The following is a 10,894-nucleotide window of genomic DNA, read 5'->3' as shown; positions in this document are numbered from 1 at the left end:
AATTGTAGTTAACACCTTTAAAAACCATCTGAAAAATGTTCTTGAGAAGGCCGACTTATAACTTTTACTGACAGTGTTTGGTTTGTTTTGAGAAGCGCCATGATTTTTGAATATTTTTGATAGAAGAAGTGAGACTTGGCTAATTTGATCAGCGGCACTTTATCATACTTCATAAAAACTACCTAAAAATTCTATGTTCGCCTGGCATGTATTGTCTGACAAATCATGTCTAGAAAACGAAAAAATATACCGTTTGAAGTTGATGTGAGCATTTCACCGTCAAAAGCACAAAAAAACTCTACATCAAATAAAACATTTATCGGGTGCATTCTTCAGTGCAGTGAAAAGAGTCCACGTGAATCGATTATTAGGTTCAGTGACACGTCCAAAAAATCTATTTACAAAGCTGCAAAGCAACGTGAGGATAAGAAAGTTATTGAAATAATCGATTCTTTTGGGAAAGATCTTCCCTCGCCAGAGTACGGGTATCATCGAAAATGTTATAAAAAATATACTCACGGCAAGTTAAAAGTCAAAAAGCCTATACGTGAGCGACAGTGAGAGTCAACAAGAAAAACAGATCGAAGAGGTATAATTCGCGAATGTCTCTTTATCAACAAGACGTTAATTTTAATTAAAACTTACATTTGATTAAGTAACTTATGTAAATATATGTAGGTAAGATATTGGAAGATCACGAGTGTTGTTTGTGTGGAAGAAAAAAACAGCAAAACGTTGAAGTGGTGCGAGTGGAAAAATGCGAGACTGAGAATGGTGCACGATCTTTGCACGATGCTGCTCTATCATTCGATTCTTGGGAATTCAGAATGGCAGACGATATTAGCAAAGGAATATTTTTACCACAGATCGTGTTATAGGGAAATCTGCAAAAAGCGCAAGATAAAACCAGTGGCTTCAAGCAATGCTGAAACCGTTTTTCAGGAGCTATCTGCAGTCATCGAAGAGAAGGTATTCCTTGAGTGTGAAGTTTTGCGGATGGTTGATTTAACTAAAAATTTAGAAATTGCATAACGTTTATTTGGTGATGAACATCAGCTTAGCTCACCAAAAATACAAAGGCTTAAAGATAAGATCCAGAAATCATTTGGTTCAAAAGTTGGGTTTTGAAGTCCAAAGTATGGCAGTGAGTATTTGTTTAATAACAATGTTGAAAAGAGGCAGTTAGTTGAAGCAGCTGTTAAGGCAAAGTTATTGAACTATCAATGGAACGACTTATCGCTGGAGGAGAAAGCGATGCAAGTTGCCCATGAAATACGTAAAGAATTATTGGAAACTCCCAATACTTTTAGAAGTTGGTCACCACTAAAGCACGAGCTTCTGTCCAAAGAAACAGAAATTCCAATGTTGACAACATGTTTTTTGGAAGGAGTCCTCACTAATAAATCAACGAAATCCGCAGAGGTGATGCGTTTAGCGTCTTCAATTGGACAAGATCTGATCTACCACGCCAACAATAGTCGGAAAAAAACGTTAAAGCATACAACCTTTCCTTTCTGTATCAAAAGAAAGACTGGCTCCAAAAAAGTTATCAACTGGACACAAAAGTTTGGCCACGAGATGTCTTATGATGATGTGCTTATTGTTGAAACTTCTCTGGCAATGGAACATTCAAAAGACCAATTTCACAGGTCCTTCTCTCCAGCCATTATTCAGCCATCTAAATTCGTCACTTTTGTTTGGGATAATGACGACATCAATCCCGAAAGTCTCAAAGGGCTTAGTTTGCACTGTACGAATGGCATTGCCATCCAGCCATCAGATGTTGTAATAAATGAGCCCCAGCCCTCTTCCGAAGATGCCTTAGTGTCTCCACAGTCATGCATGAAACAAAAAATGAAAAAGTTCCAACCTCTTCTAACAGAGATACCTTCGTACGTTCAGGTCAAGCGAAAAAATACAGAAGCCACGACTAGCATTCAGCTATGCATGCACAAAGACGAAGTAAAACTTTCATACATTTTTGATACGCTTTGGATCATCGCCAGAACTCAAGTCAATCAAACAAATTTCCAGCAGCAGATACCTAGTTGGACAGGCTTTAATTATTTGGTGTGCGACAACAAAAGCAACAGCTACCATGAAATTGGATACCTGCCGTCGATTACCAAATCTCCAACGTCCCATGATACTGTTCTGGAACTCCTCCGTCAATCAAAGGTGAAGACAGAAAAACTTGGTTTGATCGAAACAGATGTGGTGCTAGATATGGCAATATACGCTAAGGTTGTGGAAGTTATGAAGAATCCAAGGTACAAGATCTTAAGCAGTTCGTTGTTTTGCGGCTTGGCGGGTTTCATACAATGTGTATATTCATTGCTGTTATCGGAAAGAGGTTTGCTGATGCTGGTCTTCGCGACATCGTAATCGAGGCAAATCTTCTTGATGAATCTTCCGTTGACCAAATGCTTAAAGGAAAGCATTATAACAACGCAATGCGAATACCTGTACGAGGCTTTCCAAAGACATATGATTGATAGTTTTAAACATTCAAAAAACGACCAAACAGAGCAGGCGAATGAGCTTTATGAAAGATTAGTCAACTCAGTTGAGTTAGAAAAATTCCTTTCCTCTCCAAAAAAACAACTCTTAGAAAACCATAGCCGACATCGCGCCAATCTTCTCGATGAATTACAAAATTATGAAGATTCTGTCATAAATGGTTCTCTTGGTCTAACAGCATCCGTATGGTCGTCATTTTTAAGTATGGTGCAGACATTACTCGATTTTTCAAGATCAATCAAGCTCGAGAAATGGAAATTGCAACTGCAATCGACAGAAAACATGCTTCCCTGGATGTTTGGCTATGATCGTCCCAACTACGCACGCTTTCTGACAGACTACCTGGTAACCCTGAAAAAGCTTCCAGAAACACATCCAAAACTTTGAAGCAGGTTATTTTTCTGTCAGAAGACAACCAGGAAGATTTAACAAGATACCATGAGATGAAGCTATAGAGCAAACAATCAACAAAGAGCAAAAATGTGCAGGTGGAATTGTTGGCCATAGTACATCAAAAGGAACAGCTCAAAGATGGGTATTAACCAGTCATTCTGCTGCAAAGTGTCAAAAAGGGATGGAGGAGTTCCTAGGAATGTCCGAGGCTAAATCCGTGACAAAAGATCTTGGAAGAAAGTGAATGCTGCACGACGAAAATTACGTTCTTCGCTGCTATGATCTTCTTATGGAGTGGGGGACACCGTTTAAAGAAATTACTTGCCTCGTACATCTGAGTTCTGGACTACAATGCAGCGATGATATTAAGAACGACATGATTAATACGGAAGAAAAAGGGAAAGAAGCACTTCGCAACTTCTTGGCGAAACGAATTGAATCAAACGACGAAGATCTGTTTGCACCAATTCAAAACATGAAGCCAAAGACGTTTGCAGCGATGAAAATTAAAAAATCACGCGTCATTAGAGATAAAAGCTTAACATTAAAAGCGGGTCGTGATTTATTTGCCCGATTATTAGTCATATGTGGCAAGCGCGATGTTTCGTTGAGAGAAGTGCTCACCTATTCTCTTGATCCTCTTCTTTGGTCTTTAGCCACTGCTGATGGAAGTTATGTAAAAGCTGTTAAATCTAAGCTGCTGGACAGTGTGGAGAAAGATGTAGAAGATCCCATGGTAGATTCCCTTCCAGTTGATTGTGAAAGAGTATTTGATGGTATGGTCATCATTCAGCAGCTGGCCTCTATTAGTTTAACAACATTTGGCGAAATGTCCGAATATGTCTTGAAACATATCACCTCTAATTCTGGTAAAATCATATATTTTGTCACCGACCAATATTTTGACGAATCTTTAAAAGGTAGTGAACGCAAATGACGTGAAAATTCAGAAATCATTCGAATTCAGCTGTCAAGAAGGGACCAGAAACGACCGAAGCAATTCAAAGAATACCTAATTGATATCAATAACAAAGTTGATCTTGTGAATTTTTTTCTACAAGATTGGTCGGATCCCGAGCTCTTCAAAGGCACCATCTCAGAACGAACTGTATTTGTAACCATTGAAAGTAAATGTTATCAACTAGAACTAGTAAATAACAAAGTAGTGTCAAGAAAAGAAGTTAGCCTTTGCTCCAACCAAGAAGAAGCAGACACTAAAATGTTTCTTTGTTGCCTGCATGCTACCCAAACCAATATAAATCCTAGTATATGCATCTCAACTGTTGACAGCGATGCTGCAATCTTGGCTGTCTACTACAAAGAGCGAATTTGCTGTAATTTATATGTTGAGATTGGATTAAAAGGAAAGAAGAGAATCTTTTCTGTTTCAAAAATTTACGAAAGTCTTGGTGAAGCAATGTCTAACGTTTTGCCGGCTCTTCATGCAGTTACTGGTTGTGATTCAACAAGTGCGTTCTTTGGAGTTGGAAAACAAAAGGCTTACAAAATCGTCGAGGGTTCAGATCGATACCAAAAAGCATTAAAGAAAATTGGTGAGGTTTTTGACTTTGATGAAAAGCTTTTTCCGACAGTTCAAGAAATGGTTGCTGAACTATATGGTGTTAAATCTTGTCAGATCTGAACTATATGGTGTTAAATCTTGTCAGATCTGAACTATATGGTGTTAAATCTTGTCAGATCTGAACTATATGGTGTTAAATCTTGTCAGATCTGTACTATATGGTGTTAAATATTAACGAAGCGCGCTGCAGAAAATTCTGCACCAAGAGTAAGATCCCAGAACCGCATAAACTTTCACCAACAAAAGATGAATTGCTATAGCATTGTAAACGGGCAAATTACGTGACTTGTATCTGGAAATCAGCATTATCATGTAATGAATTGTCCCCAACGCCAGAAGGCGGTGGATGGATGTTTGTGAATGAGACATTAGGAAGTCATTGGATGAGCCAGAAACCACCACCGGACTCCATACTCGAATTTTTAGCCTGTGGTTGCAAGAAGTCACGATGTCAAAACAATATGTGCATATGTGTGGCAAATGGACTTAAATGTACTGACATCTGCAATTGTAGTGCATGCACAAACTTTATTCAAAACGAGGAAGATGGACACGAAATTGACATATTCGGCAGTGATACAGATGACTAGTTAGATTTCCAATCTGATCCTTCTTGAAATATCGTTAGGTGAGCATTGGTACTTCGAACTTTTCAAATGGATTATTTTGAACACCATTTTGGAAAGAATAGTGATGTCTTACACTTTGATGCTTTTGAAGATGGATTATTTTCACTAATTTCCTACCAAATCAATTTCCAATCTCATTGTAAAGATCATTTAATAACCCAAAGTGGTCTGCAGGGCTTCTGTGGCCAGTGCAAGACGCTGACAATTTGATTCATGTTCAGACGTTTAATTGAAAGAAGGATGAAGAGAACAGAATTTATGCAAAAATAATTGGCGATTTTTGTCGTTACGAAAAAGGGAAAAGGTGTCGTCAACGTAACGTTTGTACCACAGGAACCTCCTCTTCTGAACCTCTTGAAGTACAGCGAACTTAATAAAGCGTACGCTTAGACTGTCATCAGAGGAGTTCATTGAGGGTGATCTCAACTCATTGAAAAAGATATTTCTCTGAAGATATATTGTGCTGATTCTTATTCAGAACCACAATTTTAGAATCATTAAAAAATGCCGTTCATTCTTTCAGTTACGCGTCATGGAAGCTGTTTTAATTAAGTTAACCCATCCCGTCCTCTACCGACAAAAGGATTATGTTTTTCATTTATCCCTGTTTTGAGCGTCATCTCCTCTTTTGGAGGAGACGTACACTCTTTCTTGGTATTATAAATATCGGTAGATTGTAAATTTTCATTTAGCAGACGTTGACACCTGAGGAGTAGTCTGCCGAAATGCATCGTGTCATTTAATTTAGAACTATCGGGTTAGTGCTCTTTACTTAAAACAGTTCTTTTAAGAACTATCAACTTATTATATTACTTTTAACATTCACTATGGTATTTGCGATATTTAGAACTATTTTCAGATTTGCCACCACGACAAAGTCTCTATTTTATTATTTCTGAAATCCAGAAGTCAAAGACAAATGCGGCGATCATACCAATACCATGCCCATATCAATGTTCCTATATTGATTGAATTTTATTAATTCAAAATACAATTCGAGTACATATTGAGATCATGAAACATGACATTGTTAACATTAATCTGCTTTCAACTATACCTACATGAAGACGGTATCCTTAAACGCAAGTCGTGTTGGATTTCAAGTAATGTCAAAAAAAGTACTTTCTATCACTATAGGTACTTTTCTTTGTACTCTGCGAATGAGTTTACAACAAATGTCGAAAACATGTAACATGTATTTATGAATGTTTCCCATGTACAATGCTGACAAAACAACAAACCAGTATGACCAATAGTTTTGCCTGTATTGACAATTGACATATTTAAATATTTCAGGGTTTCAATGTATGCGCGTGATTCCGTAACGGTGTCGATGTCACTCTGGGTCTTGGTGGTGCATTTCGTTTTTTATTTATGTCTTTGCGAGGGCGCTTTGTAACATCGGTAAGAATAGATGATTTTGCAACAGTATGACTCATAAATGGTTTTGCCGTGGACTTTTGGTTGCTTGTTTTTGGAATGCTGGGAGGTGAGTGAAAAAAGTACAGCTGAAATAAATAACAACACAAGCATTAGGAACGATTCCATGTTTACTAAGTATTTTTTTGTCAATAATTGAATGCCTAAACATAGATATTCACCAAAAGTGACCAGTTCAATTTTTAATAGAAGAAAATCACAATGTCTAATGCAAATGAAAATGATAGCATTCTTATGGTGTATCGTGTAGAATGAATTTTATAGTACCGCTGCAAAAAAATATGGGAGAATGCAGCCTGTTTTCTAATGTTGTACAACATTTTTACGTTTTCAAACCTTGAATCCAACAGCGAGACTGGCGTGAAGAAGAAATATGATCAACAATATAATGAATGCGACCTAGAATGAAAAAAAATCCCCAATAAATTCGGTTTTTCATGCAACGCACAAGCTCATTCAACGTAACTTTTCACCTTTTTGTCGTCATCCCTGACAGCTGACCAAAATGTCAAAACGAGAACGGCGCCTGAAATGTAATTCTCCCACATTCAGTAAATGATTTGAAAGCGTATGTCGTAAATCATGAAGTGAATCTAAATATGTGCACTACACAACCTCTAGTATCGTTATTTTACCTGATAGACAAAGACCAACCACCACCAAAATCCATCGAACCAATTCCAAAGGAATCACCCATAAAATCTAGAGAGAAAATTTTTTTAATCGTTCTATACTGTTGCCCCTGTCTCGTAGTTTTGAAAGCCAGTCAAATTCCATAGAAACTTGCCATTAGGAGAGTTTTATACCTGCATTGTTGTACAGGGTGAGCTGTGTACATATTTATACACTCACCGAAATGGGTACAAAAATAGACAAAGAATAACCATAGACGCATATTATTTCGAGAAACGAGTAGGCTGCTGTGTTTCCTCGCCAAGTCAAAACAGCCCAAACAAAAATGGGCACAAGCCATGCATAGCCAAAGACGGCAACAGCAGCCAAAGTTACTAAAAAATAACAAAAGCAACGTAAGCAATCAAGCAAGCGACGCAAATTGATATCAATGCAAAATATTGCTGTCCTACAGTTTATATACGAAGCTTACTTTTGTGGAAATTGTACGACCATTTGTGTTCGCCAACATGGACGAGATAGCTTGCAAGGTTTCCGGTTATTGCTATGGTCACGACTAACGTGACACATATCCAAAATGGTCCTATGACGGGAAAAAATATACCGATGCGAAAACAAAAGATTTTTCTGCCTTGCAATGCTAAAATGTCAAAAGTTGATGCAGCCAAAATGAAATATTAAGTTGAGAGAAGATTGAAGACCCGCTTGATTTGACTATTGATAATACACTTATATGCCAAATGCGGTTGAAGAAGCAAAATACTCGAATATGCTTACAGATTGTATTATTTCTCCTGATAAGAAACACAGTTTAACAGAAGAACAAGATTAACTTACCATAAAGATCCGGATTTGAACGTATTTGCGTGGTGAGAAAATTTCTCTTTTTCACGGGCACCATCGAGCCCAGGATTCGTTTTAAAACCTAACGATGAAATTTTAAGGGAGTTATTGATGAAACAAAGTTGCAGTTGTTGACTTTCATTTCATTGCCTAAGCCACTCGGCCGATAGCGACTGGTCGTCGTTTCTCTCAATTTAAGGTAGTTTCTATTTAAGTCAATCATTTTTGCCCATAAAGCTGCCATTGAAATTTCTTTAAAAATTCTGCTTTTGTACTGAAAAAGTTGTGCATTTTCAGCAGCACTTAACGGTAATTCTGCAGCGCACAAAACAAAAAAAAACTACTTATAAATAATGATTAGCTACCTGCGAAGTATCAATGTCGAAAAATGTTTGGTAGTATTCAAACGTCCAAAATGGCGGCGTCTTCTTTTTTCCCGACAAAAGCTACGGTGAGGAGCAACAGTAAGGAAAACATCAGAAGTCATGAACTCAATTGAATCTAGGCTATTTGATTGGCGTACGATTCGGATGAAGCTTTGTGAGTACAGTAAAGGCAACAATTACCTCGGCTGTGTCGCTATCGTCATCGTCTGGATCACCTGAATAACGTACAAATTGGTTTTGTAGCTAATAATCACGATCAGTTAAAACTGTGTGAAATTAAGTAAATTACTTTTTTATTAACGAAAAAACATTAGTAAATTCGCCAACATCAACACACAAAATTATCATAACAGTTTGGTCAGTAATGCAGGTCATTGCAGTAGTTATTAAGTGTTGAAGAAAGTTTTTCGTGTAAAAACAGTCGCGAATACTATAAGTATTGACACTAAATATTCTTCAAAGTTTCATTGCTCTCATTCAATGGTAAATTCTATATCAGTCAAAACTCTAAATACTTGCACTATTTGTTTCTACATATTTCTGTATATAAAAGCACAGCCGATTATCAATTGACATCATTCTTAACGATTTCTTTTATATCTTTGCTCTGGACCAATTGAAATGTTTAATTTCTCGTCGTAATTTTATACCTTGGAAGTCGTCGTCACTGATTAATCCAGATACATCGACATTTTTTTCGTCGTCACTTTTTTCTCGATAATCTTAGAAGTGAAAAGTTGAAGCTTTTACTTTATGTGTGTTGTGAAGTTGGGTAACCATGGGAGGCAAGAGAGGTAAACATTATTAATCAAAGCCTAAAAGAGGCAATGGCAACCAAGGGGTGACTCCATATTTTGCATATTAAGGTCTTTACTCATGTAATAATATGTAATTTTGCACACTAAGGTCTTTGCATGGGAGGCATGATGGACAACATTTGTAAACATTTAGAAGATATATTACAATGAAATGTTCAAAGAAAAATGAAATACATATTAATACCAAAGTTTTCAGGATCTATGTCATCATCAATCTAAAAGGAAAAATGCTCTAAGACATTACAGCAATTCAAATTGGGGAGCATCATTAAATCACATCTGTGCAAATAAGTTGATGGATGATGTACGTATGAAAGTGTTTCGTAGAGCTAGTTATTTAAAACCTAACTATATTCAAATAGTTTTTTCTGTTCATCAGAATCTTTAAATTCAAAGAGGGCAAGAAAACAGGCATAAAAGTAAAAATTGTGCATCTTCAAGGACAATTTATCTTTTTTAACTGCAGAAAGTGCATCATTGTGTCATGAATTCTTATTCAAATCACGTTTGTCACCCAATATCCCTGGCTCAGATATAATCGATTCTTATATAGTCTAGTCAGCAAACTCAGATTACCTAATTTATCTCTACTCATCATAATTAAACCTACACAAGTTCAGACAACTGGAAATTAAAATGAGAAAGAAGTAAAATAAGAAAATCAAATGATGACAAGAAAAAACAGTTTTGACCAACAAATTGAATAAGGCACTGCTCATGATGACAACTGCTATTCTTTGGAAAATTATTTGATGCCAAAAAAAAGATAAATACTTGAAATGTGCTCTGATAAAAATGAATCTAAAAAGAAAGATGAACGGGCCTAGGAATTTACCACTTGTTTTCAGGTGATGTTAATGCAGCTAATACAGCTATGTATAAAATGACAACAATATTTAAAACATGTTCTGGATTGTAAAACAGTGTCAGTCACAAAACATAAAAGATGTGTGGTTACTATGAGAGAGATAGAGGGAAAGTGTTAATGAAATACATAATATTGATGACGTGTAACTATAGAAAACCATAGAACATTTATCGCTTTATTATGTCAATGCATTGTTTGAAAACTTTTTCTATTATCAAAATGTAAAAATAGCGCATTTTATATGAATGAGCATTTATCTGATTATTTATATGAATGGTCATTATTGCTGTCCAATAATGTTTTGAGTACTATTATAGCCACTAGAAAAACCTGAATTGATGCTAAAATACACTGGCCCCAACTCCGCCACGTCGTCAAGAACAAAGACTCGGACTGGGAGTACTCCACTCCACGTTATACATAATGAGATTATGTCGATTTTACTCGCATTTTAACAAATTTCAGAAGAAATAATATCAATACGCGGATACCAATGAAAAGTATTTTAAAATAATGTAAAATGAAATGAACAAAAAACGGCATACGTTGGCTACGTACCTTCACCGTCACAAGTTTGGTTTCATCCGCCATTTTTAATTGTTTTTCTAAGAGGCAAGACCTTACTTCATGTAAAAATTATGTACAACTACAACTACAATTAATTAATGCCGTCGCAGTTGAAGAAAAATATCTACTTATCGTAGGAAGAAAAGTCGGTCGTCTGTTCTATTGAACGAGCCCATTTAATACGAATATTTCAACCAAACTACAACCCACAAAAC

The 10,894-nt window shown here is 36.4% G+C and overlaps 1 protein-coding gene across 1 annotated transcript; it reads right to left on the bottom strand.

Annotated features, from left to right (window-relative positions):
* Positions 1–6,080: 6,080 nt before the first annotated feature.
* Positions 6,081–10,894, bottom strand: LOC124437463 (protein YIPF1-like). The gene is made up of 12 exons (XM_046987445.1): positions 10,671–10,894; positions 9,429–9,459; positions 9,077–9,148; positions 8,607–8,641; positions 8,406–8,486; positions 8,035–8,122; positions 7,670–7,780; positions 7,417–7,571; positions 7,200–7,266; positions 7,038–7,090; positions 6,901–6,963; positions 6,081–6,632 (listed from the first exon to the last, which is right to left on the bottom strand). Exons 1-12 carry the CDS (start codon positions 10,701–10,703, stop codon positions 6,417–6,419), a joined length of 1,005 nt encoding a protein of 334 aa, XP_046843401.1. The 5' UTR covers positions 10,704–10,894; the 3' UTR covers positions 6,081–6,416.

Source organism: Xenia sp. Carnegie-2017, unplaced genomic scaffold, assembly GCF_021976095.1.
Source record: "Xenia sp. Carnegie-2017 unplaced genomic scaffold, XeniaSp_v1 HiC_scaffold_1, whole genome shotgun sequence".
Lineage (NCBI taxonomy): Eukaryota > Metazoa > Cnidaria > Anthozoa > Malacalcyonacea > Xeniidae > Xenia > Xenia sp. Carnegie-2017.
This window is presented reverse-complemented; position numbering and strand designations above follow the sequence as displayed.